Source organism: Sesamum indicum, linkage group LG6, assembly GCF_026168435.1.
Source record: "Sesamum indicum cultivar Baizhima isolate 11 linkage group LG6, ASM2616843v1, whole genome shotgun sequence".
Taxonomy (NCBI): Eukaryota; Viridiplantae; Streptophyta; class Magnoliopsida; order Lamiales; family Pedaliaceae; genus Sesamum; species Sesamum indicum.
In genome coordinates this window covers 6,796,695-6,815,169 of record NC_142662.1, presented here as the reverse complement: position 1 = coordinate 6,815,169, position 18,475 = coordinate 6,796,695, and the positions used below count along the sequence as shown (strand labels likewise).

Below are 18,475 nucleotides of genomic sequence, written 5' to 3'. Positions count from 1 at the left end.
TGGTTGTTTCCCCAGATTTCACTTCTCCCACATTGCTACAACACACCAGGAGATCTACAAGTTAGTTATAAGCATCAGATGCAAAAGTCACGCAGCCACGCAGTGAGCACAGAGCGAACTATTCTTTGGTCTTTTACTAAAGAATACCGTGCATGGGTCTTGTTCTTATGAGCTAGGTCCCTACAGTGCAGTCTCAAGGTGATTGCTAATAGATTTAGTTTTAATAGTGCGAGATATACAATGACAAGGATCATCAGAATTATTTTAACAACTAAACTTAGTGTGGTTCGCAAAGCCAGAGACTGTTCAATGTTTTATGCTGGTTGGTGTTATTTGCACTCCAAGTTTGTGTTTGTTTACTAGTAAGATGGAAGCGAAGCCGTAGTCCCACATCGAGGGCGGAAAGAAAATATGATGCAGTGCAACTATAAATTGGGAAGCCAAATACAGATTTAAGCATACCTTTCTCGGCCTTTTGGCTAAGATCAAGTGTAGTATCTGTTCTTATCAGTTTAATATCTGATACATGAGCCATTGGCTCATACGATATTAAATTAGTTTTTTGAGGGGGAGAGCCCATCACAGCAGCTTGCTGCTGGGGCTCTTGAGCGTCACCTTGGTCTTGCACTATTGCCTTGGCCTGGCACACCCCACCCAAAACTTAGTGTGGATAACCTTTTATGTTTGTCTAATCAGTAGAGTGACATCCCTTAGCCATAATTGTCCTGTGTTGTTTTATCTTCTTGCTCGTTGCTTATAAGTGATGAACTAACAACACGAGTATATGTATAAATGACATGTATTATTTTATAAATTATTGACGATTAATGCCAATATTTTTTTTGTGATAACACATTATCCTTTTTGGGATTCTTGCAACAGTAATAAACGTATTTTAAGAGTACATGAGGAGGGTATTTTTGTTTAAAAATGTTCTTAAAAGACATTTTTGTTAACTTTTATACTTTATGGAGATTGATAGGGCGTTTATAGTTAACAATTTACAGAGTATTTTACCAAACACTAAATACTACACACAGCTACTGCTTTCGTCGTTACTGAAGTCCAAAATGAATTCATAACTTCGGCCAACGAATTACGTCCGGGATTTAGCTGAAAATAAGAAGTTTTTGTTAAATTTTATACTTTATGGAGATCAATGGGACGTTTATAGTTAACAATTTACAGAGTACTTTACCAAACACTAAATACGATACACAGCTACTGCTTTCGTCGTTAATAAAGTCCAAAATGAATTCATAACTTCGGCCAATGAATTACGTCCAGGATTTAGCTGAAAATAAGAGGGTTCGATTTCATTCACCAGTAGCATATACAGTTCCCAATTATGCGTGTAAACTTCTTTAATAATCAAATTTCAAGATCACTATCTGAATACCTGGTATAGATGGGTTTTTAGGCATATTCAAGCTATTAGCATTTTTGGAATAAATGATTTAGTGTGGCCTTTTTAAAGTGGACATCAAAGCTCACGTCTCCAGGTTCATGTTATAAGACAGTTGAGCATTGAGTTCATGGAACTCAAAAACTTTTTGGGCACAAAACTCAATTACCGGAATCCCCAACGCTGCTAACAGGTGTTGTTTGCTCCCATGCCATCCTAAGCGTGTTAAGTCTTTACCAGAGAACACAAAGTATAATCTCGGAAATGCGTGGTAGTTGTAAACTTGTAATGCCCTTGCGCAAATTAAAGCAAAACAGGCTTTTGTCAAATCCTTGCGGAGAACAAGATTCTACTGGAACCGAGGATCATCACTAATTATCCCACATAAGCATGAAAAACTGTGTAAATGATCAAATAGATCTATAAAGATTAGAATCAACATCTCTGGGCAATTCTCTACAACAAAGGGAAATGACATTATCTTTCAATAAACTACATATTCACAGACAATATATTGCTTCTACTCGTCAGACTGGGAGATCGGCAGCCAGGTCTCTTAACCAGCCCAAAATAGCCAAATTCCCTGCATATACCAAAAAACTGTATCACTCTTCCCCATGATATACACATAGTTGACCTATGAGCCCGCTCGAAACACTCATTACTCAATTCTGCTAGTGCTTTCCATCCAGAAAACAGTTAATAGAATTGACAAGAAAGAGAGACTATGGTGCTTACCATTGTGTATGTACATGGAAAAGAAAGCTAAGTTCCTTTGTTAACATTGTCATTCCTGTTGTATACCAGAGGGAGAGAGAAAACACCAATAAAAAGTGGAATATCAATCTCAAGTTAAATCAAACAACTATATTGTGAGTACCAGAAAAACAAGATCTTAATTAGTGGAATTGCTCACCCCAAAAACACGCACTTGAAGTTCACTTCGACTTGAGAGCACCCACAAGTTTCTTTAACTCCTTTCCTTGTTGCTAATAAACACAATACAAGTGGATCTTAAACAGAGCATACGATTTCAAACAACAGTATCACAGAAAATTAATTATTAGATCGAGAAGACCATCTCAAGCTGATTTCACCTCATAAAGCTTCTCCCACCATTTATCAGATTTTGATTGCAGTAAGCACCAAGCCATAGCCATCTCATATTCAATTGTGTTATTCTGGGAGTAATGAGAAGTAGACACAGCTTCTTTCTGGAGAATGCAGAAAGAATAAAACAAACGATACTTGATGCATCAGAAAGCATGCCAAAATATTCCATGGCAGTGGCAGTGGTCGTTGGGGGGAAGAGAGTACCATTTCCCTTTGTACTTGACGTCTAGCTTTGTCAATAGCCAAATGACCAACAAAGGTCGTCCGCTTTTCAGAAAAGTGTGGAAAAACTCCAGTGCAAACTACCAGAGGCCTGCAAACAGAATAGGCTTCAGATGTATGCCTTCTAGAAAGCAAGAAAGATAAATAAGTTGACAATGGCTTCGACCAGAAACAGAGAAAAGGCAAACAGTGAGTCACTTGTGAAAATAATTCTCTTTGAAAAAATAACATATTACCAAGCACTAATAGAAGTCAGCATGCTTTTCCAGAGGAGATTATACACAATTCATGCTTCTAAACATTGAAAGCAGACTTTATTGACACATACCTCTGATTTGGTAACATTAAGCACTCATCATCCAGTTTTTTCACAACTCTATCCACAGCTTCCCTTGATTTAAATATAACAAAAGCTTGACCTGAAATCCAATTTAAAAAAAGAAGGAGAAAACGAGTGAAACATGGGAAAACAAGAAAACTAAAATTATACGAGAAGAAGATAGGGACCAGAGCCCGCCAAAGGACGAGGATCACCATATTTATAATAAGAATACAACAGAGAAATACTAGAAGGAATGCATCTACTAAACAAACTGATCTCATAGAATGACAAAAGGTGTATTTATCTGCATACCAGAGTGCGGACTAGAAGTAGCAGTATGTTGCACCATTCTAGCTGTGCAGTTTTCATCAAACGCGGACGAAATAATATCCTGAAAGCAGCATCAGTTATCATTGGTGGGACCATAAATATAATCATTTCACCTCCAAAGAGAGGGTGGGTAAAAGTTAGGAGGTTTGAGATGATGAATAACAAATACTAACATTTAATTGGTTGCCAAATGCACCAATGGGTAAAACTACGCAATCCATCAAATTATACAAACATAGACTATCATTTAACAAATCAATCTCATCATTAATAGAACTACAACCCAGCAAAATACACATGCAAGCACAGAGCTTGAAAAGGACGATTCTTTATATATATATATATAAAGCGAGATAATATTACCTGTACTTCTCCTGAAGTGTACTCTGGATCTAGATTCTGGAGCAAAACCAATCTTCCTTGATCATGAGCAGTCTTCATTTTTTCCTCCCAAGGCTGAAGAAATATAATAAAGAATTGGATGAAGTTAACAATATACATATGAACAAAGACAGACAAATCTACGTTAGTATCCTCAGAATGCACAACTGTGAATTAATAGATAATTCAAGGGATCTATAGAAGAGAGAAAATAAAGATTTTAAATTTGAAACAATGACTACGTTATTGCAAAAAAAAATACAAAAATTTCATGTTGAACTCTAGTTATAGAAATATTTCAGAGCAAATCAAAGACACTCGCTTCAAGATAACAGCTCCTAATAGGCGACTATTTACAATATCAATTAAGTAACTTAACGACAATTTCTTATAACTAACATCCAAGAATGGATTTTCAAATTAAAAATAAAACAGAAAGAGAATCGTGTCAAATAGTTGCTCTATGTAAAAAGTACAAGAATATGTCGTCAAACTGAAACCAATATCGCCAAACTTATCCTCAAACTGAAGCGCACAAGAAGTTCAAGCACATGATGAACAAAGTATGAACTCACCAGTTTCATCCAATTACCTTTTTCCTGCAATCAAATAAAAGAAAACTGCATTACGAGAGAATTTTATCACAGCATTATAGAACTTGCAAAATAATACACAATAAGTACTGATTATGCAAACAGCAAGACAACATATCTTGTTGGACAAATCTCCATTAGGATGAATATCATTATCCAGTTTTAGTTACATACAACAGCTGAATGTCTGAGCAAGCACATACCAGGAAAAAATAATTTTATCTAATTTATCCAGACACATGATTGAGCGCATACACACAAGAGGTAAAAATTCAACTATCCTTCAACTCAATACAACTCAATTACCTGTCATTTGTAGGAAGATGAAATCACCAAGAAAAGATCTATGCCGATCATATACGATTACTACTTGTCAACTCAACATAGCCAATCAACTCTCCTAACCTAGCACAAAGAAGATATATTCTACTCAAGGTAATGTTGTAGCTATCATATCAAGGTGGCTGATCAGTCCTCTTTCACTAGGGGACAATTTTTGGAATCTACATCAAATACTAGACAAGACTTTCATTATTCACTTCAGAATCCCAGCATATACATCAAAAAAGCCTCCAATTCCTCTAACTTGATTCCTAACACCCATTCAGGACAAATTTGATTTTGAGAATGCATCCAAAAGTTTGACATATCATCCAAAATAGATCCTTAGAACTTGCCCTACAAATTCTACACCGCTTCACTACCAATTCAATAGGAGCCAAACAAGGCACATCTTGACCATGAAATACACTTTAGCGGCGCTGTTAAATTCAACCATACTGTCCAGAAACATAGTTGATGGTCTATCTGTTGAAGTTCATGCAGGAACACAATCCAAAGCTCCTTCTATGGTCCCCAATATCACTTGTTTAGCCAGATTCACATTTACACCAGGCACTATCATCAATTCACTTGGTTGCATGTGTTGCAACATTTGTTTTCATGGTAGGCCACAGTCATCACATGGAGTTTAGACGGTTATACAATAAAAACTTTTGTGTTGCACAATTGTTATAAGCTATAGTTGCGGCACAGAGGCATGCTTCATCCTAGCCACATTCATTTGCTTATACTTCAATATATAGTGTTACTGATAAAAGCTTGTTTAATCCCACTTAGCTTTCATGTCTTATCGATCCTTGTCCATGAGGTTCGTATTTGAGTGGCTAGCATGCACCAAGCTACCTCTAGTACACACATCACATGATACTACACATGTTTTCTTCATAGTAAAAACCCAACATGCATGTCCATAAACGTTTTAAAGGTAGGCGTCAGCATCCTATGTACAGAAGAGTTAGAAATGTGAGTTATGCATGCATTTGTGCAATTTGAATTGCAAATAGGCCTAAAAGAGTTAAGTTGTTGACCATGGGGAGTTAAACTGATTGCAAAGGACTCATGACCCTAGAGTCCCTGGATCTAAAATCCTAATCCCTCTAAGCATTTCAAGGGCAAAAATCTTCATTAGAAACTAATTATTAGTTAAAGCAACAATAAAAATTAAGCCAAAGTGCAATACAATAAATTATGCACAAGAAGCTCGAAGGCAATTGTTTGCCACCATGTTATTGTATATTATGTGTCACTTGCGCGACACCAAAAAAACGACATTATTCACAGGACGCACACATATGCTGTACATGGTCTTGTGCAGTTTTTGTACTCAATAGTCCATGCTAATTACGTATAGAGTACTCTTTAGGAATTTGAAAATGTAGAGGCAAATAAAAAGGTGTAACACACGTGGAATTGTACGGTTTTTTGTGGATCACTTGTAGCGTCTTTTAGAGCATACTAGACATTACGTCTTTCGGAACTAGCCATTTGGCATCTACCCCTGGGAAATAGGGATGATATGGGCCCACGTTTGCAACCCAATCAAACCATGAACTTAGGGCGTGGTAACTTAAGTATTTCAATAATATTGCTACTAATAGTCATAGCTTCTAGAATAGAGTACGATTTTGAATTCTATAATAGATACCAAGGCAAGAGCACGAATTAGACTCAAAAGAGAAGCAATTACCAGGATGGGATAATTGCTAATCCTCCAAGAGCACGAATTAGACTCAAAGGAGAAGCAATGGCAAATGCCTTTGTGCCACAACCATAATCGAGTGCATTGAGCTCGACTTGCTAGTATGATATAAAGATTTAAGTTGCATATAACAACAACTTTTAACATAACTAGAAGTGCTTGATTCTACAAATTGAATCACAGCCTCGCGCATAACCTGTTAGCTAATTTTGTGGTCATCATCGAATAAGTTTACAATATGAGGTTGCTATGAAGTTTAGTTAAAATTTGTGATGGCCAAACAACTAGTTTCGCTATGGGCATCAAATATTGGGCACGACTTGAATGATTAACCTATGAAAATTAAAGTGCACCGTATTACAAATGTTTAGCTTTTATATACAAAGGGCATCAAATATTGGGCACGACTTGAATGATTAACCTATGTAGATTAAAGTGTACCTTATTACAAATGTTAAGCTTTCTATATGCGAAGTCATCAAACTAGACTCAAAACAACCAATATAAGATTACAAACATGTAGCTTTTATATACAAACAACTCGTCAAAATAGAGGATTTACAAAGAATGATTGCTAGATTTTTTGTGATGCATCCTAGAGGTACCAAGACAAGATTACCACATCGCCACATTGAAAATCTATAATATTAATGCCAACCTCAAGAAAGACTTTATGTAGAATATTTGTTCATGCGATACCAATTTAATAGAAAATTACTTGATGGCTCTAATTGAGAAGGAGCTCCTTATTGTATAAGGGAGATTTCATAAAGATAATTCGATGGACAAAACATCATGTAGGATGTTTAACACTAATAAGAGTTTGGTGACATTTTAATAATAGAATAAGTTCTACCCCATAACCAAGGTAAAATTTATCCCCTCAAACTACCAAAGCATACACTTACACCTTAAAATTTATAGTCAACTAGTAAAACTATATTAAAAAATAACAACTTATGTTAATTTACAAAATCAACCTCGACGTACTAAAACCATCATTAATGCCCTTCCTCACATTACTGAAGAAATGCAGGCCATCTAGATGTCTCTCAAAAGTCACACATAGATCATCCAAACAACCTCTACTCCCCAGTGTTACTAAGCACTACCACCATGAGTACTGCCTCACCCTACGGTCCCTTCCTCTATATCTCTTACTAATTATCACAGAAACACAATTAAGTTATTACTTCTTGTAACAAATGTTGCTCTAGTTTGCTACTACTATCATTCAACCCGTTCCTTCCAGCCCACCAAGGTTGTCCCATCTCTCTTTTCCCTCCACAAGGAAACAACTTCACAAATGAATCATCATTAGTGAACAAGCAATCTAATAGGAACTAGGTCTATGGATTAATATTGAAAAAATTGAAGATGTTGCAATGTTGTTGCACAAAATTCAAGGGACTCTCATTTTACTAGGACTAGTAAGCTTTCCGAGATGTTAAAAAATAATAGGCAGGAAAAGTAAATAGCCTCATCAATTTGGGATGGAATGGGGGAGCTAAAGTAGGCTAACATGTTCGAGCATGAACAAATGGAATGATGTTATGATTTTGTTTCTAGAGTGCTGATAAAGAATCGATCTCCAAAGGAAAAAGTTTATCACGACTTGTCAAGTCGATCAACTATGGGCATTTTTAAGTTTTAATAATCATTTTTGTTGGGGGGGTGGGGGTGGGGGGGGTTAATGCTTCTAAAGTTGAAAGACATTATTTTGCCATTGTTGATAATTAAGAATTGATTCTTCAAATAATTGTAAAATCACAAACCGAAACAAAAATTTACAATAACATCTAAGTACTTCTTGTGAGACTTAAATGATAGATTTGGGAGTGATTTCTTGCATTTTCTATTATCGAAATGTGCAATTCACTTGTATAAATAGGTGAACATTGTAACCACAAATCAAAAGAGAATAACATAATTGAACTCTTTGGACATTTATCTTGTGGACGTAAGCCAAATAGTAGAACCATTTAAATCCGTATCTTTTGTGTCTCTCTTCACATATATAAAATTTTGACATGGTATCACAGGTTTCTGGGCTTGCTTCGATTTTGCCATAACACGATATTAATCTTGTGCATGTCATTGGTGCACATTGATCGTGGTGCCATCCAACATTCCAATTGCAAAGCATGATGTTTCATATAATGGACTCTTCTGTTGTTGATCCAAGCCCTAGAGAAAAGTTTGATTTCTATTGTTCAAGTTGAACATTCCAACAAAGGCTAATTTTAGCTACATATCTTCATCTTATATATGAATATAACAACCCTACAAGTCCCACAAACATCATATCAAATCTAAGGGTCATATACTTTTCTTTTCAAAGAATCTAATCCAAAATGTCAAGCAACCTTTTCATGTCTCCTCAAACACCAAAAGTCATATCCCTTATAATCTAAACCCACATTACAACATATATTTCATATACACCTAAACCTATCACCACCCTTCGAGTGCCAACCAAATGTTAAAATTTGATTCTTACTTAACTAATGATTAGATGCCGCCTCTATCAGCATTCTCATGCAGTAATCTCCATAAGTAAAACTTTCTTTCCCAATATAGTACATGTACTTATGGACAACTGAAAAATACTTTTATTTCGCATACAAGTTATGAACTTAACAGTAATACTAGTACCTAGAGCTTAAACATTTGAACAAGCATTATATGTATTTCATATAATATTTGATGCATACGAAACTTAACAAATATTTATAATATTTTCAAACCTATTTAGAGAAAAATTATTATATTACTACTAATTTAACAACATATAAATATAAAGGAAAAATCCTATTAAATTTATAAAAATATAGATCATTATCAATTAGTTCACACTTAGTTGCATCACAATTATAAATAAATTGTATCGCAATACAAATGATAGTTTTTGCATAATTCAAACATGAATGCTAGACTAGTGAGGATATCGTACCGTCAAAATAAACCATGTCTTTGTTACAAAATAACTATTATCATGTTGCCCATGTATATACGAATCCCTATATTACCCACTTCAATATTATTGTGCATTTTTTTCTTCATAAATTTGGACAACAATCAATAGTGTACTTTTATATATTCATAATGTTTGGATTCATTTTCGGAGTTTTTTGTTGTGTTTTATGGAGATAGAGAGACAAAAACAAAGATAAATAAGTATGTGTTAAAGATAATATATATGTTTGGATTTGTTTTGGAGATAATTTAAAATAACTATTGTATGTTTAATGTTGATCTTTCGGAAACAAAAATTACTGTTTATTGTCAAATCACAGTCAAATCATGTCTTTTTTATATATATTTATGTATATGTGTGTGTCTATATATGTATGTATTTATGCCAAAACAGTTAAAAACACCCAAATTATGTGTGTTGTGTATGATGACAAACATTGGGTATGGGACTTATCCCGAAAATAACTTGAAAATGAAAACAAACATAGTGGTTAAGTTTCAAATACTTCATGTCCCTTCAATAACTAAATAAGGAAGCATAATACCAAAGATTCTCTAGTCTTCAATTAGTAAATTAGTTAATAGGCTTATCCAAGAGGAGATTTCTTCTCAATAGGAATTTATGCAAATATTGACCAAGGGTTCTAGTTTAGCCCCTAAACTCTTACCAATCCAAGATGGTAAGATCATAGTTTCATGATAAGACGGTGTTCATTAAAGTAGAACATGGTATATAAGAATGATCATCACTTTCATGATAATCATACGTTTAAGGCATGTCAAAATATCAAATTAGAGAAAGTTTCAAACAAGTGAGGATAATGCTTGAGGCATAATTTACAAATTAGTCCTTGAGATGGCTTAAAATTCTTCAACTTCATCTTCCCATCATCGCCTTTTGATATTATAAATATCTAATTAGGCAAGTCACCATCAAAGATAAATTATTCCTCTTATCCAAGAGAAATTTCACGCCCAATAGAATTCCTAACTTATCCAAGAGAAATTTCACGGCGAAAAAATCTTGCCATCTCAGAGCATAGTACTTGGGCTTTTTGTTTATAATAGAGCTTCATGCATAAAAAAGATCATATATTTCTCATGAAAATTATATCTCCATGGCTCGACAAACGATATAAATCCAAATAATGCCTCAAAGGAACATAAAAATGCTTGAGGTTTAAACTTACGGCAATTGGTCTTCGAGTGACTTCAAAAATTCGGCCTTCAACATTCTTACCACCACCATCAGTTGTTGTAATTAATAGATTAGGCAAGTTGTCATTAGAAAGCTTGCCCACCTTGTCATTATGATTCTCGTTCGAAGACCCCTCGCCAAGCCTTGATTTTTCCTTCTTATCATGAGAAATCGCAAGCTTTGGTGAATTTTTTGTTTCACCCAATGAGGTTTTCTCCTTGAACTTCACACTAGAATTATTGTTATTATCTTTTGATATCTTGAGGGAATCATCATATTTTCCTTTCTTTGAAAGCCCTCCTTCCATAGAACATGAATCATTATCTAATATCGCATCCTTGTTCTCATGGCAAGCATCATGTCTAGTATTTGATTTTTCCTTAGACAAACGAGTGCTTGTATCCAACGGCCTTTTGAATGAAGCACTAGCACTTTTAACTAACTTTGCAGATTGTCCTGATCCCTCATGATCCTTATTGGATCCTGATTTTGGAGCTTCATGAGGAACATTGGTTGTTGATAGCCTAGCTGTTTCATTATGTGAAACAACATTGCCTGTTGATGGCCTTTCTCTACCCTTTGAAGATGATGATGGACCATCAAATTTCACTCTCTTTAATGGTGTATCATCTAAATCACAAGGTGATCTGGCAGAACTCATTCTCTTTTCAACTTGAACCTGATTTATGAGTGTCTTCTTGTCCTTAACCTTATCTTTCTCAGTACTGACCCCGCACCCAACATTTTCAGCACCCAATATAGTGCCTGTAGTTTCTCTATCTTTATTTGCATTCACATCAACACCAGCAGAATAATCTCCAAGTAAACTTTCCAGGTTCACCTGCACTTGCTTCAGATCTGTACCTTCTTTTTCGAGCACGGGATTGCCATTTTCATGCCATTTCAGATTGTTCAATTGCTGAGTTGAGTTATTACCTAGAAGCTTTGGTGTTTCTTCCCATGCAATCACATTTCTTGCCTCATCTTTGCTGTTTGAAACAAGAGTGGGAACATCAAGAGTCCCAACACTCTCTGCTCTGTTAAATACAAACTTGACTGAACAACAATGACAACATCAAAGAGATGAGCAATTGAAACAATCGCAGTCGTTATAGCAATTACGAGAAATATGGCTTATCATGTGTTAGTTATGTTAGTTTCAATTACATAAAACAAGTGTGCATACCTTTCAGCCCACCAACTGTATCGTCCATCTGATCTGAAATCGTACAGCTTTTAACATCAAAGATGCGGTAAAAGACATAATCAGCCATTCGAAGTTCTTCCGCTGAAGGTTGCGGATTTCTACTGTCAGTTGAAATGCAGACAACATTGCATTTTCCAGCAATAGCTTCCTGATTTAATTAATGGACACATGGCAAGTTCCCACTTCAATTCACTCAAGAGTAATTATGTGAAAATGCCACTGAATAAAGGAACAGAAGTATCTTTTTGAAAAGCAAAAAATTTCTTAAGCTAATGGGCACCAAGGCCTGCCTTCCATATGCACTAGAAGATTGTAGCTGCCTATACATGCCTGTACATCAAATACATGTTCAACTTCCTGGGAACTTGCCCTTTCCAGAAAAGGTAATGAATAAAACTCATACTCAAATTATACAAGTCATTTTCTCCATTAGACGCTTGATACATAAACAGAGCTCACAGCATAAGGATAACATTTTCTATCCAAGCAAGAAGAGAGAGCAAAAAGAACGCAAACATCAAACTATACTGCCATTCATCAAGACAACCCAAAAAAATTAGGAACAAACTCTAGATGTCCTAATGGGATGGAACTAGCTCCATCTAGTGAAAGTTATGTTAATCTCCTGCCCTCAAAATCATTCCCATAACACAAACAAAGAATTGATCCTTCTAAAGTACTCTTTCCTCTTCTTTACTATGAAGACAAACAATTAGCTCTTATATATATAATAAAGGCCGATATAGGACTTTGCATATATCATAAAGAGCTTGACACCTACTTTTTTTTTTTTTTTTTTAAGCTTGACACCTACTTCAGACTGATATAAATCATAAAAATATGAGAAAAACATATAAATATAATAAACAAAAAATAATAAAGCTTAATGCATTCCGTAATAGAATCACTCTGGAAGTATGAGATATCATGTCTTTTGCTCCATTTTTCCAGGCAATTTTGCAAAATATTCGATTGACAATAGGAAATTAAGTACTGCTACAAGTACATACGCAAAAGATAAATGCAATAGCATTTCACATAGGTATGTATCTCAAAAGATAAAAACCTATACACTTGCCCTATTTCAGAAAATGTATTATTAACACTATCTTTTATAGTTTCACCAAATCCAGTTTTGCATACAACACCAGAAAACAAGATTTCATCTTTCAATATGTGAAACGAAAAGAAAGCTTGAGAAAGCGCATGATGGCAAATTCCTGGTCTTTAACACACCACTATTGATCCAATGAAAAACTATGGTGCCACGTTTCAAGCGTTCGACATTTCATATCTCCTAAACACATTTCCATCATCATTCAGTCCATCAAATTTTCATTTGTGAATATTCCCCCTTTCCTTATCAAGCCTTATCAGACACCCCATTCCACTATGTACACTGTATCCCTTGTGCCTCCACTGCACATAACCTACCCCACCCAGAACTCTTCCTAGTGTTAACAAAACTCTCTCACAGGAAAATGATTGTCATTGTCCTCTTCTATGACTACTTAATAACCTTTCTAGATTTTTATTTCAAAGCCATCAAGGACATTAAGGACTATAGTCTTTAAAAGTACAATAAGTCTCTTTTTCAGCAGAAGGTGGTTAACACTTTACATGGATCTTGAGTAAGGTGTTAAACATAGTAGTTAGTGGCGCACGGCGCGGCGCGCGCCTTTCCGAAGGATAGCGCAAATATAAGAAATAATCTATATATTTATATAATTAGTATTTATTTTGACTAGATTAATGTATAAGGAGTTAAATAAGACATATAAAACAACAAATTCAACACTAAAATAAGAAAACACTAACAGAACAACTAAAACACTCAAAAGATTAATAAAATCACATCAATTTCAAAGATTCAATCGGCATAAGTAGACCAAAAATTTACACTTCATAAATTTAGAAAAAAATTCATACCGGTGAACAGCAGTGGCAGATACTATGGAAGAAAGAAAAAGAGAAGAATTGAGAAGAAGATGCGTTGAAAGAGGAAGAAGAGAGAACTGAATAAATAAGACTCAAGAATGAAAGTTACCCATGCATGCAAACTTCTTAATTTACTAAAATTCCTTTTATAAACCCTAAATTCCTTTTATATTTAGGGTTAATTAACCTAATATTTTGTTTTAACTCACGGGCCTGGGCAGCCCAGCCAAAACCCAGGCTGCCCAGGCCATCTTCTCCATGGCGAGCCGAAAAGGCGCCCAGGTGCGCGCCATTCGGCGCCATTGACTACGTTGGAGTTAAAGGCACTTACCTAAGTAGGTGAACCTCTAAACTTTCAGCATCTTAGTCTTGAAGATAAATCCAAAGAATTGAAAGCATTGAAATTCTCAGGTAACTTGCTCCTTTGATAGTCCACTAACTTCAACCATCCATAACTCGTTGAGCACATGAATTATATCTAGATGTTCTAATCCCACCAAATTTGCTTACATATCAAGATTTCATCAGTGTAGTACCCTATGTCCAAATGATACCTTGGGTGGTATGGTCATGATGCCGTAAACAACAAGAAAAAGAAATAAAAATTACTATTGACACTGACTATAGGCATGTTCAATGTATTTGTATATAATAACGTATCTAAATATGTTTACAAACACCAAGGCCTATTAAATGAGGTATTCATAAGTTGAGAAAGGTAAACTATCATCAATATGTCGAGCATCTATAAACGGAGACCTATAAAAGAAACTATTCTCATGTATTTTCCATATGACAAGTAAGGAATGTCTATAGAGTGAACAATACATCAATATAAAGCATTTCTAGATTAAGAACCCATAATTTGCAAGATTGCAATATCTGATATCTTTCCATATGCTACAAGCATTCCCTATCAAAATTTGTCCTACTCATGCTCACCCTTGCGTCCTGACTCCATATAAACAAATACTCATAGAGTATGTTCTTTTTCCAACATAGCAATACCCTCAAAATGCAGACCTTCTTTATACTTGAACATCACAATTATCTCTTCTGTAAAATTGTAAGAAAAAACAAATGATCTCACGGATGATCGATGCTTGCTACAAATAAATTTTACAAGGAAGTCACCACTATTACCAAAAGATCCAGCTCCGAAACAACAATTATCTTCTCTTCTTTCAACCCTATTTCCATTCCTTGCTGTTTCTTAGTTTTTTCATCCATAACCTTGGGCCCTAAAAACAAAACCAACAAATTATTGAATTACTAGTACTTCTCGCCATCTTCAACAAAATCAGTTGATTGACCTTGTGGTTACCCAACTCCTCAAACTTTCATCTCATCCATCATCTCAGAGTCAAAATTCTCTAAATATTATTTAAAAATTTATGATAAATACTATATGCTTTGGAGTTATAAATTCATGAGAATTTCAAGGAAGTTTCAAGAGTATCTAAAATTTCATTTCCAATTTCAGAAAATCCAAGTTAGTTCACAAAATTTAGAAGCAATTTGAATCAAAATCACTATTACGAGCCTCTCTTGTCTTTAATATTATAAATACAAATTACTAGAGAGATGTTGGCACATGACATTGAATATTGATAATCCTAGTCCATCACATGACATATGAAAAGATTAAATAATACCATTTCTTCAAGATAATTATAGTATTTGTATAAGTTCTAATGAATTGGCCAAATTAGTTATTCCTGCATTCCAAGATATCCTAATCTATTTCTTAAGATATAAATACCATTTTTTCAAAATTACACTCAACTTCAATCAACTGCAATTATGTATGTTAAAGGTATTATTTCACTAGTGTTTATTTAAATTTCAAAACAATTCAATAATATGGAGAATGGATAGATTTCAAAGGAAAAAACAAAAACTAGAAATTTTACGAAATATTGAATATTTCAATGTAAATCCTTAAAAAAAAAAAAGAACTAAACGTTGAACTTCCTTTAGGAAGCTCAACCAGATGTTCTCATTGAAATTTTGAGATCTTTATCCATATCAAAACCATGGTTGTGAGGATTCTCCATCCCCTCAAACCAATGGAGACTAATACTTTATAGAATACATGATCTAGCAACTAGCAAGATGAAATGCAGCTACAAATTCTCTCGTCAAAGTAACTCATCTAATGAGAATTCGCCAGAAGCCCAATAAAGTACAATTGAAAGTTACAAATGGTCCATGAGATATCTATTATATGTCACAAGACTCACAACCATGCATTCAAGCAAACAAATAATGAAAAAGGATCATGAACTTCAGTAACATATTGGGGGAGTTTAACCAATCAAGACGCAAAGATTTCGTTCTTAGGTACATACATGAAAGTGAAACACTATTAAGGAGAAAATATACGTGTTATATGTAGAATGAGGGCAAAACTTACCTATAATTTCTATTCTTTGTCACAACTGATAGTTTCTCATTTTCACCATTCATACAAGTAACATAATTTTGGAATTTAGATTTTGGGTTTGACATATAGTAATTTAAAAGGCATAAGCTACTACTAGAAGGTTGCAACTAAACAACTCCAACTAAAACAATGTCCAATGCATTTTAAGCGTCAAATTTGTTTAAAAAGAACATAAACATAGATTCAGTTGAGGATGTAATATCCAAAAGAGTTCTTAATTACCAAAGGATTGATATTCGCAAGACCAATGCCATCACCCGATGCAAAAAATAGTTCGTTCTCCAATATCTCTGCATCCCTCAAATAATAAGTAATTTCCGAGGGCCGGAAAAACCACTGAACCTTTATCTTTTTAGACTTATCTGCATTTTCCCAAATCTTGACAAGTTTTCCAACATACGGCTCTCGTTCACCTTGCTTGTGCATATATACGCAGTCATATAAAGAGTAATCCAGCCCATCATAAGTAAATGACTCATAAAACTGGACATCACTCTTTCTCCCTCCAATGCCTCTTTTCTTTCCCCACTTAAATTCAGGTTCCTCCAGCATCTCTGCTTCAAGTGAAGGAGACATGCCTTTCACTGATTATAAGTTTTTCAATACACAAGAACCTGAATATTACGAAAGAAAGTTATAAATATGGTTAATGCATGAAAACCTACCATTAAAAGTCTGTCTACAATCTACATGGAGCTTGATTGTTGCATCACATACTTGCACGTAACCACAATTTTACTAATACTATTGACTTGAAGTAGGACTTTGGAGTGCTTTCTCATATATGTTGTGCAATTCTAATTATTTTAAACAAATGATAGATATTGTAAGAAATCCTCGCAAAAGGTTGAACGTGCAAACTATATTTCACAATAGCCTATGATTTAGGAAAATAAATAAAATGGTCACCATCAAAACCAACTCACATGCATACATTGGAAAAAGATGCCGTTCTTTTGTAGTTTCTGACTATAATTTTCCAGCGAAATTAACTTACTATAAACGAAAGCATCAAAAATTGGTACAAGTGTGCATAAGTGTCAAGGAACGAGAAAAACCTCTTGACAATAGATTCTTTAACACCTAAGAACATAAAATTCAAGAACAATTCATAAACTAAATGGGCGTATAAAGAAGACAAAATATACATTTCAAAGGATGAAGATGAACAAGCCATGCCCACAATAGATACTTTTTCCCCAAAAAGTACAGACACACGCACAGGGAAAGGCAAAAAGAACAAAGAGCACGAAGCTCGACGCGAAAATTTCACAGAAGAAAAAGAAAACAAATGGCCTCGAATCGCTAACCAGGAAAGAGATAATTGAAAACATTACAGATAGCAAACGCTAGCACTCCATAAACCCTATAATCTGCAATGCGTCCACTCGCTGTGTCGGAGAAGTTTTCTTTTGCTTCTTGCTGCGTGGAGTCGGAGGTTTTAATAAACTAAAGGAAATGCGGAGGAAAAAAAAACGCTTAAATGAAAAGTAAATTACCCTTTTTGTTTTCAAAAATAAAACAAAATTACCATCACTATGTTTGGTTTCATTTTTAACTTATTTTGACCTGTTTTGTATAGATAGAGAGAGAAAAATAAAGATAAATAAGTATATATTAGAGATAGTTTGTATGTTTAAATTTATTTTTGGATATAATATAAAATAAGTATAGTGTGTTTGATGTTGTTTAGTAGGAGATAAAAACTATTGTTCATTGTCAAATCATGTGTCTTTTATATATATTTATATATATATATGAGTATGTATGTAATTTCTTAATTATAGGGCCTATAATTAGTGTAGACTTATTTTGAAAAAAAATAAATGAGGTACTGTTTCAAAACATCTTAAAACACCACCAAAACTTCCAAAACAAGTCAAGGCAAATATTGTCCATGTTTTGAACCATATCGGAGATGAAGCAAGATTGAAATCAAACATTATGCATGATTCTTGAGTAAGACTCATTCACTATGACTATTTCTTGACAGCTAATATCAATAGCTACTGTTCAATTGAAACAACATTTATTATTCAACAAACACAATATCTCACGTATCATCAATTGAGTCAAGCTTTATTGACAATCAAATATCCATCATAGTATTTGATTTCGTTTTTTGTTATGGGCCAAAACTTGTTTTCAACACATACTTATTTATTTATATTTTTATCTCTTTATTTTCACAAAATAATCCAAAAATGAAACCAAACATAATGCACATAGCCGGTGGTAGCACACACCCCCTTGTATCTGCTCAAAATTTTTACATAATAAAATACTATTCTACATATATTTCA

The 18,475-nt window shown here is 34.3% G+C and overlaps 1 protein-coding gene and 1 non-coding gene across 5 annotated transcripts; one reads left to right on the top strand and one right to left on the bottom strand.

Moving 5' to 3' along the window:
- The first annotated feature begins 458 nt into the window (after positions 1-458).
- On the top strand, positions 459-654 carry LOC148787673 (U2 spliceosomal RNA). Its single transcript, XR_016066261.1, has one exon. It is a non-coding gene; the product is annotated as a U2 spliceosomal RNA (small nuclear RNA).
- Positions 655-1,792: 1,138 nt separating this feature from the next.
- LOC105164768 (bromo-adjacent homology (BAH) domain-containing protein) lies at positions 1,793-17,628 on the bottom strand. 4 transcript variants are annotated; one of them, XM_011083524.3, is made up of 13 exons: positions 17,483-17,628; positions 16,395-16,786; positions 11,768-11,936; positions 10,574-11,637; positions 4,349-4,372; positions 3,756-3,848; positions 3,375-3,453; positions 3,069-3,159; positions 2,723-2,831; positions 2,503-2,619; positions 2,322-2,394; positions 2,144-2,198; positions 1,793-1,988 (listed from the first exon to the last, which is right to left on the bottom strand). In XM_011083524.3, the coding sequence occupies exons 2-11, from the start codon at positions 16,746-16,748 to the stop codon at positions 2,344-2,346; spliced, it is 2,151 nt and encodes a 716-aa protein (XP_011081826.1). In that variant the 5' UTR covers positions 16,749-16,786; positions 17,483-17,628; the 3' UTR covers positions 1,793-1,988; positions 2,144-2,198; positions 2,322-2,343. The 4 variants fall into 4 exon arrangements, with proteins under 4 accessions (XP_011081826.1, XP_011081825.1, XP_020550563.1 ...); XM_011083523.3 differs by having other exon boundaries at positions 17,510-17,628; XM_020694904.2 differs by lacking the exon at positions 17,483-17,628 and adding an exon at positions 17,321-17,476.
- Between the last annotated feature and the right edge of the window lie 847 nt (positions 17,629-18,475).